The 17944-nt window shown below is 52.4% G+C and overlaps 2 protein-coding genes across 6 annotated transcripts in view; one reads left to right on the forward strand and one right to left on the reverse strand.

Moving 5' to 3' along the window:
- Positions 1-11244, forward strand: part of ZNF385C (zinc finger protein 385C) — a 203589-nt gene extending 192345 nt beyond the window's left edge. For 4 of the 5 annotated variants that reach the window (XM_019506211.1, XM_019506185.1, XM_019506202.1 and 1 more), the window contains 3 exons: positions 3579-3766; positions 4743-4856; positions 7099-11244. In XM_019506211.1, the coding sequence (XP_019361756.1) occupies positions 3579-3766; positions 4743-4856; positions 7099-7323 (527 nt within the window). In that variant the 3' untranslated portion in view covers positions 7324-11244. The remainder of the gene's footprint in view (positions 1-3578; positions 3767-4742; positions 4857-7098) is intronic. The other variant, XM_019506193.1, reaches the window with a different exon arrangement.
- A 2304-nt stretch (positions 11245-13548) lies between these two features.
- NKIRAS2 (NFKB inhibitor interacting Ras like 2) lies at positions 13549-17586 on the reverse strand. The gene is made up of 4 exons (XM_019506234.1): positions 17482-17586; positions 15921-16028; positions 15057-15298; positions 13549-14197 (listed from the first exon to the last, which is right to left on the reverse strand). Exons 2-4 carry the CDS (start codon positions 16012-16014, stop codon positions 13958-13960), a joined length of 576 nt encoding a protein of 191 aa, XP_019361779.1. The 5' UTR covers positions 16015-16028; positions 17482-17586; the 3' UTR covers positions 13549-13957.
- Positions 17587-17944: the final 358 nt, after the last annotated feature.

A 17944-nucleotide genomic window follows, 5' to 3' on the forward strand; every position in this document is an offset into this window, starting at 1 on the left:
AGCAGTGGCACCAGAGGTAGCGTCAGTGGGGTTGCTGGCTGTTTCCTGCCATTTGCTAATGGACATATGTTGTCAGAACATAAGAAGTGCCATACTGGGTCAGACCAATGGTCCACCTACCCTAGTAGCCTGTCTCCGACCTCCTGGTCAGCCTCCTCATGGCCCTTGCTAAGTTGGCCATCTATCTGACCAGGAAGGAGGTTCTGGCCTAGAAGACCCCCCGTGGCTGGAGCCATCTTTCTGCCCTGGATATTCATGTCTCTGGGTAGAGTATCACTGATCAGTATCCATTGGCTCCCTGGACTTGTTTGAGGGCCAGTAGACACTGACCAGTGTGCTCTGCTTAGTGTCCTCCCTTGGAACACTTGTTATTAACCTTTGGCTCTTGCTCCTCTCCCTGTTTTTGCATTGTTTATCCCAATAACTCTGTTGCTGTACCCTCAGTAGGCCCTTTTAGTAACAGATGGGACTAACTGTTCCTGTATGGACACATACCCACACCCGTATGTGCATCAAATAGACCTGTCTCCAACAGTGGCAGATCTGGATGCTATAGAAAGAGAGCATCAAACCAGATATCCCTAATGTGATCTATCCCTTATTCAGTTCCCTCCTGGGCATCCACCATTTATTGGTTTAGAGATGCCAGGCCCCAGAACGGCTTTCTAAAATGTTTCACACTTCATAAGGTTTCCAGTTCTTGGCTGCTGCTGATGACTAGAAAACAGGACTCCTGGGTTCCATTCCCAGCTCCGTGCCTACAGCCTGCTCTACGGTTAGAGGAAGCGGGGGAATGGGAGCCTGGATCCTTAGGTTCTGTTCATTGCTCCAATGCCAAATCACTGAGCTTGGGGCACTGCTCAGATGCTACAGCATTGACGGACATGTATATGTACCTCCCTAGATTGCAGTTCATGTCTAGGTACCAGGTGATGTACACCGGTCAGTTTAGAGTGGCAGTGGTCCTGAAGGTCTGACCCCACAGCAAGGGAAGTTCTCAAGGAAGCCTGGGCAGCACAGTCCTGGATGTGGGTGAGATATCCAGCCAGCCACTGAGTCTTTGGAAACCGCATAGGGGAGAGGTGGAGAATGAGTCATTGCTCCCATCCCGAGTGTCAGTTTTCACTGGTTTAGTGATAGCTGTGAACAAAATCTCCTAGTTTAAGGTGTCTGCAGTTCCTGTCACAGACTCCAGAAACTGTGAGGGAGGAAACTGCTGAAGGCTTAGAAGCCAAAATACACAGGGGCTGCTGAGCCATCGTTCTGACACAGAAGCCATCTCCGGTGTCCTCAGAGTTAGGGCACCTGACTGGCTTCTGTTTCCAGCTCTGCCACTGATCGGCTAGTGACCATAGCCAAGTCCACACCTTTGTCGCCATCTGTAAAATATTAACCTTTCCTGTGGTGTGCTTTTAACCCAGGGGTGGGCAGCTATCTTGGCTGGAGGGCCACTTAATGAGTTTTAGTGTCCTTTCAAAGGTCATGTGAGTTTCAGTGTCCTCTTGAGGGCCACATCACTCTTTCTCTCCCCACCCAAAGCTGTAGTATGCCTGAGCCCTCATGCCCTCTCTCTCTCTCCCTCCCCTCCACTTCCCACCCCGAGTTGCAGCATGCCCTGCTCCCCCTGCCCCCCTCCCAGAGCTGTAGCATGCCCCATCCCTGACCCAGAACCTGCCGGCCCCATCCACAGCTTCCACCACCACCTGCCTTGGGTGGCAGAAGCAGCCCTGAGTGGGCATTGGCATCAGCTGTGGATGCAGTTTTGGGTGGGGATCCAGGCATTTGTCTGGGCCCACAGCTGATGCCAACACATCAGTGCTGGGTGGAGGGAGCCCACCCAGCATGGTGAAAACAGTCCTGCCCACCTGCCGAGCACCAAGTGGTAGCTGAAGCCAGAGCTGGCAGCTGCCTTGGGCTGCCTGTGGGCCTCATCCGATAAGTTGGTGGCCACCTGCCCACAGGCCAGATACAATCAGTTGGCAGGCCAGATCCAGCCCACCAGCTGTATTTTACTTACCCCTGCTTTAAGATCTCTAGATGACAAGCTTATGGTAAGAAGCTCTGATTGCTGTTGAGCAGATACTGCTTGTTTGCAGCTCTGGGAACTACCATCTGTAAAGCTAGACATCTCCAAACAGCACAGCCCCCCTCCCCAGAGTGGGAGTTGTTCTCTCTCTGTGTGCAGGCCATAGATTGCTATAACTGAGTCTCAAAACGGGGGTCTCTTGTTCTGTAGAGAAGAGCTGTATCAGGTCACCCACAAAGCTTTTTTGCTTGTAGCAGAGTTGAACAGAGACAGGCTTCACCTCCCTTTGAACTGAGCCAGTCCTCACTGGTAGTCACACAAGCTTGCGCCCCTGCAGGCTGAGCCAGAAGGACCCACACTCAGTGAGCCTTAGCTGGGAAATACTGTGTAGATCTCCCATTCCTTTCCCCTTTGGGAGTGCTGCTGGCTTTGACTCACTTCTGTCCTACGTCTGACTTCTGAGTCCCACCAGTTATTGGCAAATTTCCTGTGCTTTTAGCTAGAATTACAGAGGTCATTGTATAAAGGCCAGTTCAGATGTTCTTCAAGGCATGTGACTCCCCACAGGATCCCTGGGTCCCACCACCCGGCTCTGGGGAAAACCCAAGGCACCCATTCCTGAATGTCACCCAGCGGGTACTCAAGAAACACCTGATCTCTTTGGTACCGCCCCCCACTCCAGTCATAGTCAGCCCTGTTTTCTCATATTACCAGTGCCCAAAATTAAAGCAGGCTCAGCACGCCTGCCCAGAACCTGATCCCCAGGAGGATGTGAGAGCTTTACCTAGAGGCTCAGAGACTGGACCCAGGGAGAAATGCTGAGGTGGCTGACTTGGGAGATGGTTTCCAGTGATTACCTCTGCTTACATTATATCTTAACGACACAACATGCTGGGCACTAAGTGTTCGGCTACTTGGTGCAGTGAGCAGAGAGATGCCCTTGGACAGCACTGAACATCGTTTCCTCTGGCTCCTTGACCTTTATTAGTGCAAAACCTGCTCACACCTCTCCGCCTATAGTCAGAGCAGCCAGCACAGTTCTGCCTTCTGTTCATAACTTGGACGTGCAGTATTTACTCTGAGCTGGAGCTCCACACAGGAGGGCTGGGGCAACATGAGATCATGGAGTGCACTTGCTGTTTCACCCGGCACTGAGGTTCTCCACTCATGCAAACCTATGCCAGTCTGACTGTAGGGATTGCTGGTCCAGGGGAGAATGCTTCAGAGAACTGGGATTGTTTTGGCTTCCCTGGCCTGACACTGAGACCTGGATTCTCTACTTGGCTTTGCCACTGGTCTATGTTACCTTGAGCAAGTCGCTTCCTTCCCTGTTCCTTGGTCTCCCCTGCCATCGCGGAGTTTTGCTTTGTGTTTTGCATGGAAGAAGGCATGCTGCTGGGGTTTGTGTATGAATATTTCAGATAATCATCATGGTAAATTTGAAGGCAAAGCACACTCAACTCCTACACTGCATTTATCAACAGCATCTTCACCTTAGTCAAGGCATCTGGTCCCTTTGCTTAAAGACTTTCATTTCCCCTCTGCTGTCCAGGAGCCAAACACAAGTCCATGCTGGAGGGTCACACCACCCAGATGCGGCGGGGCCGAGGCAAGGTCCTCTCCCGGGCAGGACACAAGTCCAAACGGATTGGCAACAAGGGCAGCATCAACATCCAGAACAAGGCATTCCACTGCCAAGTGTGTGAGATCTACGTAAACTCGGAGACCCAGCTTAAACAGGTGATGGCTCTAGCCCTCCTCTTGCCTGGTGAGATCTTCCCTTTCAGTGTCTGTCCTTGGAAATACCAGGACATAGGACAGAGGAATCTGTGATGCCTGTGAAAGGCCCACCCACAGGATTTTCCACAAGTGGTGGAGTGAGGCATATGCTTCCTCCAGACCCCTTCAGTACATGTTTGGGGGTGGGTCTCTTGACATGTATAGTTCCATATCTTACTGGAAACAACCCTAGCCTCTCCTCTCCCCAGAACACCTCACTGCAGATGGCACCCTGCAGAGCCCAGCTCCCTGAGGAAGAGGTTGAAATGCCTTTTTGCCTGGACCTTACAGCTCCTCCCCTGTATGGGGAAAGATTGATCCTTCCAATTTTTATAAGTTTGCAGGGTCACAGAAAAGTGGAGCAGAGGAAGTGTGGGGATGGGTGGGAATTAGCAGATGGAGAGAACAAAAAGATTAGACAGTGCATTGAAATGGATCATGAGAAATCGATTCATTTATGTAAAATCATGCTTAATTCTGAGAAAAGAGGCAGCAGCAATGACACTGCAGGAGGGATAGAATGGAGCCCAAGGTAAGGAAAAGAGCTGTCCCTAACAGCAGTCACACAGTGGTAGATATTTGCCTTCTAATGGCTGAACTATGCATAGAGGGCAATGAGTCTGGTATCAGCTGCAAGCTAGGTGGCCTGATTCTGTACCTCAGCCAGTAGAGAGGTGGCACTCTGTGGTCCTGGGTTCAGCTCCTGCTGACGATTATGTTGAGGCCATTGTTGCCTGCATGGTGCAAATCCCAGAGCCAAGACATCAGAAGCAAAGGATGTGTTATGGAATGACTGAGAGAATGCACTGAATGTGCACTTGCGTGTCTCCCATAGGGCAGGCACAGAGCAGGGCTCCAGAGGGTCATTCATGGGGATAATGGGTTTGCCAGTAGATTTCCCAATCCCTATGTGACCCTCTGGCTTTCCCACCCACAGCACATGAACAGCAGGAGACACAAAGACAGGCTTGCTGGGAAGCCGCCCAAACCAAAGTACAGCCCATACAATAAGCTGCAGAAGAACGCTGCCCTCGCAGTGAGTATTCTCAAGGTATCTGTCTTCCAGCAAACTTCCTTCTGGTGTGTTTGTCTAGAATGTAGCTTGCAGCATTTGCTGACTCTTGTGATATTACTGCAAGATCTGTGATATTCTGGCGCGGTGGGGGGGTGGCCTTAAAACCCCAGCCCCTGGAGTCCTCTAACTGCATCCTAATCTCCGCTCCCTATGGGGGTGGGGGGAGTTTCTAGCCCCAGTTATCATAAAGGAAAAGCTTGAAAAGAAGGCTCCTAAAGATCAATAAAAAGAGCCCAAGGTTTATTATTTTTCAAGGCTTCCATGCCAGCGTAATGATTTTGTAAAGGAGCCATTTTGTGATTGTTGAAAGCTCGGAGCCACCAGTGCTGTTTTTCATCTGACATCAAGCTCCAGGGTTTGTTTATAGAAGTTGACACAGGTCTGTCTGTAATGCAGCAGCAAGTCCAGAGTCTCATCCCATCCCCGGGACTCAGTGGGAGCACTACTCATTAGCCTAATAACACTGCACAGTAGCGTGTCACGGCAAAAACTGTGCTAATAGCCTACTGCGCGGTGTTATTAGGCTAATGCACAGTAAGCATCACCAAATAACCATGCGCTGGTGCTACTATGCAGTAACTCTAGGTATTGTGCATTTAGTTAATAATTTATTAAGGAAGTACGAAACTAAATGTGCAGTGTCGTAAGGCACATTAATAAACGTGTAGACGTGCCCAGTAATAAGGATCAGCAGTTTTGGCCCTTGTTTCTTGTTTCCATAGGGGAAGTCCAGCTTCTTTTATTGTCAGGAGGCAGGTCAGCTTAAGGCTTCCATGGAGGGCTCTCCTCTGCATCCATTCTTGCCAAGGGACCTGAACAGAGGGTCCCTTTAGGCCTTCTGTAGGGGGCTGGGAAGGAGCTAGCTTTGCTCCATAGGCTGGCTGGAATGATCCGAGAGAGGGTTGTGGTTGTCAGTGTTCAAATAGACTCAAGCCAGTGCTGCATGGTCCTTTCCACACTGGAGAGTGACTCCAATCTGATGCCATATCAGCTAATGTGACTGATACACATTAATATATGTAAAAGCAAGCATCTGGGCACGGTCATCCAGTAGTTCCACCCCCCCCATGTTCTCAGTATTTTTAAGGAGACACTGTTGAGACCTCTCCCAGTTTCACTGCTTTCCAAACAGCTCCATTTTGTCTGTCCTGTCAGCTGCAATGAGATCAGGTCTTTGCAAATGGCTCCCCAGGTAGGGGAGCATCTTGGGGCAGAGGAAGGATAAATCACCATTGGAGCAGTTCCCAGTGAACACTGTCACCCAGCAGGGAACTAGGACCTGAGACATGTGAACCCAAGTGTACAAGATGCCACCATGATCTTGGAAGAACTCTCGGCATCTTCCTGGACTCTCAGGAACACTTTTTGGTTTCCCCTCCTCCTTGGATCAGCAGTGCCCTTTTTTTTGCAAGGAGACAGCTGGTGAAAACGTGCTGGTGGAGTCCTTTCAAGGACAAACCTGTCAGCGGCAGCTCCTTGAATTAATAGATTTGCAGCTGAGTGTCACAGGAAATAGCAACCCAGATTCATAGGTTTAAAAGGCCAGAAGAGATTGAAGGGGTCCTCTGGTCCAGCCTCCCACGTTAACAAGCCAGAGAGCCTTGATTGATGACTGATCTGTAATGGCTGAGCTAGGGCAGCAGATCTCTTAGGAAGGCACCTCTTTGTGAGCTGTCAGCCTCACAGAACAGGTCACTGCTTCCTGGGCCTCTGGATGTGGTCTAAAACCTGAAATGGTGGTTCAGGTTAGGTACCAAAATGCCAGCACTTTGGATGGATTCTTTACTGGGATTGGGGGGCTGTGGCCAGAGATCTGGTGAAAGTCAAAAGATTAAAAATGGAGGCGTGGAAATGCATCTCTCCATACACAGATGTGCACAGAATGCACCATGAGCCTGGGGAGCACAGCCACAAGGTAACGTGAAGGGCAGGATTCCCCAGAGCAGCCACTGCTAGCTGTGGTTGGAGACAGGATGAAGGACTGGATGGGTTCCTGCCTTGAGCCAATGGAGCAATTCCTGTGAGGCAGAAGCAGGTGACTATGTTAAATCTCTGTTTCTGAGACCACAGGCCTGTAATTGGACTACCCCTGAGCCTGAGGCTGGGCACAGCTATCCCCCAGAAGGACAGCAAGTATATAGACCTTGTCTCCTGCAAGTGGGTGGTTCATGTGCTTTCTCCCTTTCTCTCTCTCTGTCTCTCTATCCCCTCTCTGCAGTCCAAGCTGGCTTTGCAGAAGCACCTCACCAAAACCTTGGCGACCCGCTTTCTCCCAAGCCCGCTCACCACGGCAGCTGTGTGCGCCATGCCCAGCCCCCTTGCCCTCCGACCAGCTGCTGCCACCACCCTCTTCCAGGCCCCGATCCTTGGACCAGCACTCTTCCGAACCCCACCAGGCCACGTCCGTGCCACGCCGGGCCCCATCGTCTTCGCGCCCTACTAGAATCTCTCAGCCTCGAAGGCTCCATCTGTTACAGACGTGGCTAAAACCCAGGGGAACTATGCAGTAAGGGGCAACCCTCTTGGGGACAGGCGGTTGTCCTGATGAAAGGGAAGAGTATTTGTAACCCTCTTTCAAGGTTTTTCTTTTGCTCCTAGAGGCTTTAACAAGGTTTCTAGTGGACTAGAGGATTCCCCAGCTGACACTTCTGACAACCCCAGCTGTGCACCCCTTACCCTCCACCTGCACCCCCACTCCCAACACCCAGCCTAATTTGCCATGCACTTGCTCAGTGGAACACATCCCTGCATGCAGCTGGATTTGATTCAGTGACAAAGATAGTGCCAGGGCCACCAGCCCTTCTAGAAAACCCATGTATTCTCATAGCTAGCAGGGGTTTCTGTCTTAGTTTATCATTCACCCCCTTTGACCCTTCATAATTATTAAAGTCAGTCTCATCAGGGCAAAGGGCTCAAGGGATAGGAAGGGCATCCATCTCTGGCTGCCTGATTCAAGGTCAGCTCAGCATGGTAGCAGTTTCAAAATCATAGTTCCTGGCTGGCCATTCTGCAGCCCAATTGAGTGAGTCTGTGAGGTGGATCTCACACCAGGTGTTAGCAGGACAGAAACCAGCCCCTTACTGCCCCTTCCTCAGATGGAGCTGTCCTTCACGGAAACGTGCCTGCTGCACACCAGAGCATGAGACCCATTGGTGAAGATTGATGTCTCTGCTGCCCTGATTCTGAGGCTGCAGGTGGAGCATGAGTCTTCAGCTCTGTTAGCCTGGTACACTTCACCAGCCCCAAATTCCTAGGAGAGATAAACCGAGACAGACACGAGCCAGATTCTGATGGCATTTTTGCTTCGGGAATGAGTAGGGAACCCCAGGGCACCTTCATAACAGAGTCCTCTTTCTTGCTCCCTTCAGAAAGCACATTATTTTCCACCATAGCAACAGTGGAGCACAGTGGAGAGCAGCAAATTTTGAGGGGTTGCCTAGTCTACTAGTTAGACAACAGAACTCTTGGGGTCAGTCCCAGGTCTGGAAGCAGTGTGGTCTAGGAGTTAGACAGCAGGACCGGGGGAGTCAGAACACCAGCGTTCTCTTCCCAGTTCAGTCCAGAGGTGTGGTGTGACAGTAAGAGAACAACCTCTTATCCCTGAGTTCTGTTCCCAGCTCTGCCACTGACTCCCCGTATGCCAAGGTGTTCACCTCTTTGTGCCTCAGTTTCCCCCCCTACTAAGCAGGGGATGAGTCTGTCCCTACCTCACGGGAGAATGCTGTGAGGCTGAGCAAAGGTTCCTAAAGTGCTCGGTGGTTCTCCAATAAAAGGGGCTGAGGAAGGACAAAGTATTATCATTATTCACAGGTCAGCAAACTACCTGCCCCCATCAAATCAGGAGCTTCCAAGGAGTTACTATCTGCCCTATAGGAATCAGAGGTGCCCTGGTTACAGAATCCAGACAATCAAGAATAAAAGAGCAGATGCATTGAATAAACCCTTGGCCCTCTCCCTCTAATGCTCTCCTTGCAGCTTGCAGAACTTGGGGCCCTGGCAGGGCAGTGGAGGAGTCAAACAGAAGAAAACGCAGGAGGAATTGTTTTCTATTTCACTGTGTTAAAAGATCCGGCAATGACCTGGTCTAAAAACCATTCACAGGGCGCCCGGGGCCTCTGCCCACCTGTCTCCCTAGTGCACCCTGTCAGTAGAAACTGGTAGGAAGGTGGCAACCCCAACAGACGTTGTGCCGGAATGACCACCCATCCTGATCTATGCAAATCCAAATGGAGCAACCCGGCCACCATGTGACCCTGTCTGCGTTCTACTTTGGTGCTCATTCTGTCTGCGCACTGAGGAGTGTCATTTGAAATGGAATTCAATGATGCAGCACTTAGAAAGAACCATGTAGGTGCTTCCCAGAGAGCCTCGACTCCCTAAGCCCTGACATAGGTTCCCAGCACAGGAGCTGCCTGGTGCTGCCCTCTAGAAGGCCCCTGGGGCCCCAGAGACAGGCCAGGGGCTCATATGTGCATCCGGAGACCCACAAGCACATGCTTAAGATGTCTTGATTTTGAAGGAGAAAGGAAATGAGTTTCAGGAGGTATTTGCTACTGTGTAGGCAGGGCCCTGCTAGGCTGAGCAGCAGGACACTGCCCTGACACTAGCTCTAAGGAGCCCAGGTTGCTGTGTTCCTAATTTATGGAGCATATGGGTCTGCTTCAGCCTTCTCCTCCCTGACCTGCTGCTTCTCCTCAGGCTGTAGGGGCTCCTGGAGGTGCCTGTTTCCAGTCCTGCTGTTGGCCAAGAGGGCATCAGTCACACCTGTACAGCAGTCCCTCCTCTGCTTTTGTAGGGGCCTTCAGTGCCACTGTGCAGACCTCTGCCACTTGAGCAGAAGTAGATTGTTACTGTCTCTCACACAAGGCAGTAGAGGGGTAACAGGAGCACATAGCAAGGGCACTGGAGGCTTGGGCTGAATGTGGTTGTGGGAAGCGTATCATCTCCCCCTGCCCCTGTTCAAAGGAAAGGGAGCTGGTGCAGTAGATGGGCCCAGAGGTGGGGAGCAGCTTGAGGGGGGAAAGAGGGACCTGGCAGGCATTGTGTGGGAGGGGAATGGGAAAGGAGACTCAACTAGGGGCTGAGTGCTGGGTGGCTGACCCTGCTGGGAAGGCATTTGAGGATGCCTGGACAAGGGGAATTGTATTTTTTGCTAGTTTTCCTGGGTGCCTGGGGATGGAGCTCAGGGTTGATCTTTTTTGTTTGATATTTGGCTTTCCATATTTCCCGGGGAGCTTTGCAACCCGCCTCATTTCACCCTACCCCAAGCCTCCTGGGATGAATTACCCCTTCAGAGACCAGCAACCCACCTGTACCCCCAGCCCCACAGAGCTCAGCACAGCAGAGGCAAGCTCTCAGCCAGGCGCCTGCCCAGGGAGCTGGTCTATGCAGCAGAGTTGCAAGGAAACAAAGCCAGCTAGAGAAATAGGTCCCCCCCGCCCCAAGTTGCAGTCCCTTCTTTCCACTCCCTACAAAGCCCAGAGCAGGTGTAGGGCCTGCCATTGGGCAAAGCCTCCCCTTCTAAGCCATGGACAGGACAATGCGATGGAAACCCAGCATTTTGCTGAGATGCATCCCAGAGATCTTCTAATGCCCATCAGCCCCCAGGTAGCCTGAGTATCCCCCACTTTCACAGCCTTCTCTGTGCCTCTGCTTTGCTCACTCTGCCCTACACACTACCTGAGTGGCCCTCCTAGCGCCCTGTCCCCCATGCACACACAGTGCTGGCTTTGAGAATTCAGGAAGCATACAGCTTTAGCCAGGCTCCTCCTTATGAGAGACCCCAAAAAGCACCACAGTGGTCTCCCCTCACAAGCCCCCCCAGGCTGTGTTGTTGACACCTGTGCTGGACTTTCCTTTGGAGCCAGTGAGTCACCTAACGGTGCCAGGGCCTGATATACTCATACACTCGGCACTTTAACCCCTTTAAAGCCATTCCTTCTACGAATAATACTGCGATGAGCTGCTTGAAACCACGTGCCCCCATCTCCTACGCTCCTGCACCACCAGAGTCCCCCTGTCTACTCCTATGCTCTCCAAAGCATTAACTGCCTTTGACTTAGCATATACTGTAGTAGCTGTAGGGCGTAGTGCGTAGCTCTCGACAACGTGTGCCCCTCTGTACATAACCTTGGAGTGATGTGAACAATGTTTGATTAAACAGAAATAAAAGAAACCAAACCTCACACACAAAATAAAGACTCTAGGGACTTGGCCAGTATCTCCCCTCCACCCCTCTGTACTGTTCACTGTATATTTTTTGATGTACTATAACTGTTGGGGAAAAAAAAGGAAAATATTTTGATAATCAAATCTCATCGCTTTATTGTGTTACTCAGTAAATAAAAGGAACAAGTATAACTGAGCCTGGCTCTCCCTGTGCCTTCATTTGGGAAACTGGCCAGTGGGTAGAGAGAGGATGTCAGTGCCAAGAATAGGTAGGTGCCCTACCCAAGTTTCAGGCCCGTCATGCTGTAGATACCAGAGGGTGTGGAACAGCCCCATCCCCAGTGGCTCGGAGCAGTGAAGATTTTACTCAGCTGGCCAAAGACCACAGGAGGGAGCATGGTGGCATGGGTCAGGTTGTGCACTGAGGACACAAGAGATTCATGTTATGTTGTTGACTCAGCTGTGTGGCCTAGGGTGGGTGCATCCCTCCCTGGTTAGTCTGTGAGCTCACTGGCTCACTTATTTTGTGTCCAAACAGCACCCAGCATACACTGATGACCACAGCCAGCTTGAGTGACCTTATTGTACATACATGAAGGAGCCTAAGGGTTGTTGTGCACAGAGGGGATGCAGCCTGCAGCTAACCTCCTCTTTAATTCAGAAAGGCAGCCCACGAAGGCTTCAGAGTCCATCCCTTCATGCTTCCCCACCTTGGCAGCAGGCAGTCCCATGACCCTCACTCCCCCTCAAATCAAGCTGTGCAGCCCACTGTCCCTCAGGGCCCTATGCCATCTTGGACGTAGGCTGCAATGAGTCCAGCTCTAGCTGATCAGTGCTCCAACTGGACCCTGCTTTTGCCCTCAAATCAGTGTCTCTGCCAGAGCCTGGTTAGGGGTGGAGGTGCAGCCAAGTGGGGCTTTAGTGAGTTAACCCTTTTAGTCCCAGCCCACCAAAAATCCCAAGTGAACAGGTGGTGCCTGCAAAGCTGGTTATAGCTGAAGAAGCAATGCAGTCAAACAAATTACCCCTAACCATAGCTGAACCCTTGGGGCAGGTAGATCAGATGCCCTTCTCTCTCTTGTAGAAAATGGCTTCCTGCCACTAGTCTTGCCAGCAGCAAACAGTTATAGCCTGACAGTCCTAGAGCACTGCAGTCCCCAAAGGGTTAAAGGTGACATTTCCATAAGGCCAAGGCAACACCTGGCCACTGGACCTAAAAGTGGCTGGCTTCTCTGAAGAACTGAGCTCATTGTGCACTCTTATTGGGCATTAAGAGGCACAGCTGGTGCTAAAGCTACCCAGCTACATGGCTCAGCAGACTTTACCACCCCCACCCTCCTGCAAGCAGCAGGAGAGAGGCGATCCTGGCACCTCTGACAACAGTAAGTAATGCCATGAGAAATAAGAATGCACCAGCCCAATTTCCCTGGCTCTAGGAAATGGTCTAACAGGGCCGGGCTGGGGTGCAGACCTATTCAAGGATACCATGGTGACCCCAGCTGTGGCCTCAAATATCTGGTCAGAGAAGATAAAGGAGCTTGTAACACTAACCTCTCAGTTCTTAACCCACAGAGGATGTGACTGGTCTGAGTGGAGCCTCCCCTGCACTGCTTCCCCTAAAAGGGTGACCACCGAAGAGCACTGAAGGGAGGAAAGCTGCCTCCCCTAGGCTCACTTCTCACCTGTAGTGCAGTTGATGTGAGCTACAGCTGCCCCAAATCCAGTGCAACAGTACCCCACCCCCACCTCAAGCAGCTGAGTAAGCAGCATGCATCTAGCACCTGGGACGTGGAGGGGCTGAGGTACTGAGCAGAGGGTGCTGGGTTCTTCCATTTGCATAGTGGAAGTACTGGGTTCAACTACTGCCCCTGCTGAGGGCTTAGCCATCAAAATGATGTCACAGCAAGGGGAGAGACAGGAGGTTGAGGCTGTTTTGCAGCGTCTCTGCCATGGCCAGGCACTGACAGGCCTAATGAAGTGAAATCTCTGCTCCCTTCAGCCCATTCTGAGGCTGTTCTGAGGAAGGTGCAAAGGGGTGGGGGTCTAGGCCAACAGTCCAAACGTAGCAGGGATCCCAGGACAGCTCAAGCTCCCCAGGTTGTCCAGTGTGGCAGCAATGCCCTTGCAAGGACAGAAGGTTTCAGTGCCCTCTGCTGACAGAGCTCCATGCTCCCAGGGCACCATGCTGCAGAGACAGGGCAGTTGCTGCTGCCTGTGGGTGAGCAGGGAGGCCTGGAGGGTGAATACCTCCTGCAAAACCTGCATCCAGCTCAGCCTTTGTGCTGTGGGGTCTAGATCAGGATCTAAGCTTCCCTGCTAGCTAAGCAACCTCTCCAGTGACTGCCTCAAGGAAAGAATCAGAAGACAGAAGAGAGCCTGCACCCTGCTGCCAACCAGCTCTGTACTGCATGGATACTGACTCAGAGGTAACAGCCCATTATAGGCTGAGGGCAGGGGTGACACTGAGCTAAATGGAGCTTTAGTAAGGGAGGCTGGAAACAGGTGCAGCTTTTGGCAGGACCCACATGCCCCACCCATGCTCAGGCAGGGTCCCCCAGGTCTGCCCAGCCTTTGGGAGACGAAGCCTGAACTAGGAGGTCCTGCAGGGAGGGTCTTTGCAAAGCCAGGCTCAACCAGGAAGCAACTCAAACACCTACAGGACCTGAGCAGTGAATAGAACTGCTCTCCCCACCAGCTCACAGCATATGGGCCAGGCATTCCCCACTCCTCCCCAGGGACCGGCCCTGGACCACTCCATGCCAGCCAGTGCAGTCAGGTGCAGAGCACGGTCTCACCTTCCACTGGAAGCTCAGCACCTGCTCCCACAACTACCCAGGCACTGAGTAAGCAAAAGAAAAGGTGGGTGCAAAGTGGGGGTGAGGTGAAGGGGCTGGGGGCAGGCCAGGCCCTCAGCTGTCCATGGAGCCACTACCCTTGTTCTTGCGGCTCAGCGGAAAGGCGGACTTGCTCTGTGGTTGCGTCATCTTGCTGGCCAGGTAGATGAATGGCTCTATCAGTGTCCGGCGGTCTGCCACAGAGACCTCCCACAGCTTCACCTTCTCACCCTTGGCCCAGTGCTGGGCCACGTCGTGGTCCACGCGCCGCTGCTCTTGTAGGTCACACTTGTTGCCCAGAACCACGATCGTGACCTGTAAACAAGTCGCCCCCAGATAGAGCAGTCAGGGCTGGGTGGTACAGCTCTCCCCCTCCCCTCCAACATACACTGCGCACTGCCCACCATGCCAGCCCCAGGGATGTGCCAATTCCACAAAGCTCTTTCCAAGGAGAAGGCAGAGGAAGTTGGGATTTGCCAAGTCAGATCTCACCCCTGAGCCACCCTATGTGCCATCCCACAATGGGCAGCAGCCCCAGCTAATGCTGATGGCCTGCAGGGAAACAAGATTCCCCTGTGCTGCCACGAGATGAGCCATTAGTATACAGTTCCACATCACCAAGAACAGCCCACTCCGGAGCCAGTGCAAGGCCCTTGAGTGGGAGGCCCAATCTTCTTTGTTACTTCAGTCTGCATAGCCACAACAGTACAGACCACAATACCAGAACCTGGCTGAGCACTTGCAAACTCAGCGTTCTTCTAGCCTATTGGAAAATCCAGCATGGCGGTGCAGGAAGAAAGGCAGAGATAGCTTGGATTTGACAGCCCTGGAGGTTGACACCTGCATGTGAATAATAGCTCCCCTTTGACAAGCATACAGATAGCTTGACGCCCACTCTGACAGTCCCTGCTAGCTCAGTTGCCTGACACCCCCATGGCCTCTCTGCTGAAAAGATCTAAGGAGAGCACTTGGTCCTGGAGGAAGGTTGGGGAAAGGGGTGGGGTTGCCTCCCACAAGGCACTGAATCACCACAAGGAAAAAAATACTTCCTAGCTGGGCGGGGATGAGCAGGGTGGGGGAACAGGCTCTGCCTCCTGTTCCCAACCCCCAAAGTTCCCGCATGCCCAGGGACAGCCTCCACCCGGATCAGCCTGCACAAAGCAGAGATGCCCACCTCCTTCTTATCTTTGGACTTGTCGATCTCCTTTTTAAGCAGCTCTACCCTCTTGAAGGACTCCCTGTTGTCAGTGCTGTACACCAGCACGTAGCCGTCAGTGCAGGAGAAGCAGTGCTTGGGCAGCTCCAAGCCATCCCGCAGGCCCCTGGTGTCATAGAAGCGCACCTGCTCACGCACCCCACGGTCTGTCTCGATGGAGCCCACGTAGATGTCCTCCTGGGTCTCTATCATCTCTGAACCTGCAGGAAGGCACAGGGTGACGCAGGAAACCTGGATGCAAAGCCCTTCATTAGCAGGGGCCATGACTTCAACATCAGGTTCGCACCCAAAAGGTGGCTCTTAGCTATCACCACACACCTAACAGATTCCTGCCCTTTGCCTGTCTTGCACCCAGCTCTCTGCTCATAAAGGGCTCCCACAGCTGCAGTTCTCATGATGCTGCTGAAGCAAAGTGAAGAGAGACTCTGAAGGCAAATCTCCAGGGGCTCCTCCATATCCTCACCTCATCTGGGACCCTGACAGTGAGTGAAACCTGCCTGCCCGCTTCCCCTGCTTGTTGCTCTGCCAGCCGCCACACATCTGCGTGCTAGGTTTTTTTTTAAATGGTAGATTTTATTCTCAAGAGCTGGGGAGTTCCAGTAAGATCTGCCTCCTGACTAGTGAGGCAGGTGCTGATTTGTTACTGTAGGGTCTCCCACAAATATCCAGGCTGTGTGCTAATGGTTGGTATGGTCAAGCTGCTGCTGCTGCGTCTTTCACAGCCCATAGAGAACAAAGCCTGTAATGAATGAGGAGGCCTGAAGGATCACCCCCCTGCCCCTGAGGCCCACTACAGGCTACCTGCCCCACTCCCAGACTTACCAACCACATGGTTCCCATAAAGGAGCTGCTCCAGGATGGACGTTTTTCCAACGGAGGCCTGGCCACACACCACAACCTTGCAGCTCTTCCCCATCTTGATGCTCTAATCTAGGCAAGGAGGAAGAGGCTGAGAAATGCATCTGCTGCAACCTAAGTGCCAGGAGAAGGCACCGCATGGCCTGGAGCCCAGCCAGGCTTCTCCAGCACTGCATATCCTCCGCTGCCAAGGGAGAGGGCTGCACCCTTGCTTTCTTATTCCTCTGGCCAGCAGGGGGCAGGATGTTGGCAGTGATGTGAAGCCATTGCTCAGCACAGATGCCAGGGGCATGTCAAGACTTTAGGCTGGACAGTGACTTAGCACTATGCTTAATGTCCCTTCTCTGCCTGGAACCACCGATATAAATCCCATCAGGGTCGGTCCTTGGAGGCCAGGATTCCCCATCCACACCCCCCAGGTTGTCTCAACAAGACCTTAAAGCCGGGAGTCCTGTTGGCTCTGTGTGAATGTTCAAGGTCCTATGGGGACTTTCACCTGAGACCAGCATTGTCCCAGTGCCCCTGATCCCAATTTCCTCCCTGCCCATGGTTGAGCAGTGCGATAAAGTTAACGAAGTTTCCACCTTCCACCCCAGACCAGAGGAAACTGCCTTCCAGGAATTACTGGACTGACTCTGTGGTTTGTGTGGGTGGGAGAAAGAGAAATGTTGTTCTCAACCAGAAGGGGTGGGGATCAGCCCAGGAGAGAGCAGCAGCAGCCCCCCGAGTGCCTGGTAAGCCTCTTCTGTCCCCCCCCCTGCCCACCACATGCCCCCTTCAAGCTCTTGTGCTGGCAGGAGACAGGAGGAAGGATAGCCATATAGCCACAGGGCAAGGCTAGGAGATGCGAGTTCACTCTGCTTTGTCTATGGCTGCTGGACAAGTCATTGCATTTCTGCACCCATGCTCCTCATTTTTTAAGTGGGGATAACTCTCCCCATCTCCCTGTGGGATTGCGAGGGTAAATCTGCCAGCATTTCTGAGGTTCAGAGGCTAGCATGACAGGGGACAGAGAAGGCTCCAAGGAGCAAATAGGCCTTTTTCCTTCTCCGAAGCCTCCGCCTCATTCTGTGATTTTAATATCTCGGTGCCAGGGAGCATGTGGGGCCGTGTTCTGCAAACCCCCCTTCCACACCCACACCCCTCTACACAAGCACACTCTCCCTTGAGAGATCCCAGACAGGAAACTAATAAACATGCAAATGACTTAAAATCCAGCTGAAGCCCAGGAGCAGATGGACATTCAAGGGAAAGCCACTGGCCCCAGAGCCCACACTCTCGCTGTGGCAGGTGTGCATGGGTGCACAATGCCAAATGCAACAGAGTCCTGATCCTGACTGGGGTTGCTGCAACATGAAGGGGTGACAATGATGAAGAGCTCGGCTGTTCTTGGAAGCCAGCGTCCGGCTGCACCAGCTTCCCAGTAGAAGCCAGCTCTTGTTCAAGGGCATCTGCGAATTGTGCATGTCTGCACCCGCCATCCAGATGGCCCTACACGCTGCTACCAAGAGTGGTTTCTACCTACCTCTGCTCGCTTGAGGGCTCTTCCTGCTTTCTCTTTTAAAACCTTCCTATTTAACCGGCTCACTCTGCAACTATCAAGGAAGGGGAAACCACAGAGGACAAGACAGTGCAACCATGAGGCAAGACGGGATAAGTGCAGCAGGACAGCACCATCTAGAGTCCTTGCACACAGGCTGTGCAGTGCCTTCCTGCTCCTAGGCGGGGCCACAATAAATCAGATGCAGTAAGTCTAGACCAAACAGAACCTGTCCATCCATGTGCACAATCTCAGAAGACAAGTGAACTGCAAGTAATAATAGTAACATTAATACTAAGGGATGGGATCTTTATTGAACCCACGCAGAGGCCTGCAGTACGTAATAGGCTTGCGCTAGACTAGTGACTTCCAGCTTTCAAGGCTGAGCCCCTGGTGTCCCTACAAACCAGGCTTGACTGACACAATCCCTTTCTTCAGACCTGCCTCC

The sequence above is a fragment of the Gavialis gangeticus genome, unplaced genomic scaffold (genome assembly GCF_001723915.1).
Source record: "Gavialis gangeticus isolate Ggan-Ray unplaced genomic scaffold, GavGan_comp1, whole genome shotgun sequence".
In the NCBI taxonomy this organism is placed as follows: Eukaryota; Metazoa; Chordata; order Crocodylia; family Gavialidae; genus Gavialis; species Gavialis gangeticus.

Coding starts and splice junctions, on each gene's coding strand:
- NKIRAS2 (XM_019506234.1), bottom strand. CDS start 16,014: ATGGGGAAGAGCTGCAAGGTTGTGGTGTGTGGCCAGGCCTCCGTTGGA. Junction 15,299..15,920: donor TTATGGGAACCATGTGGTTG/GTAAGTCTGGGA, acceptor GCCTTCCTGCAG/GTTCAGAGATGATAGAGACC. Junction 14,198..15,056: donor AGTCCAAAGATAAGAAGGAG/GTGGGCATCTCT, acceptor ACTTGTTTACAG/GTCACGATCGTGGTTCTGGG.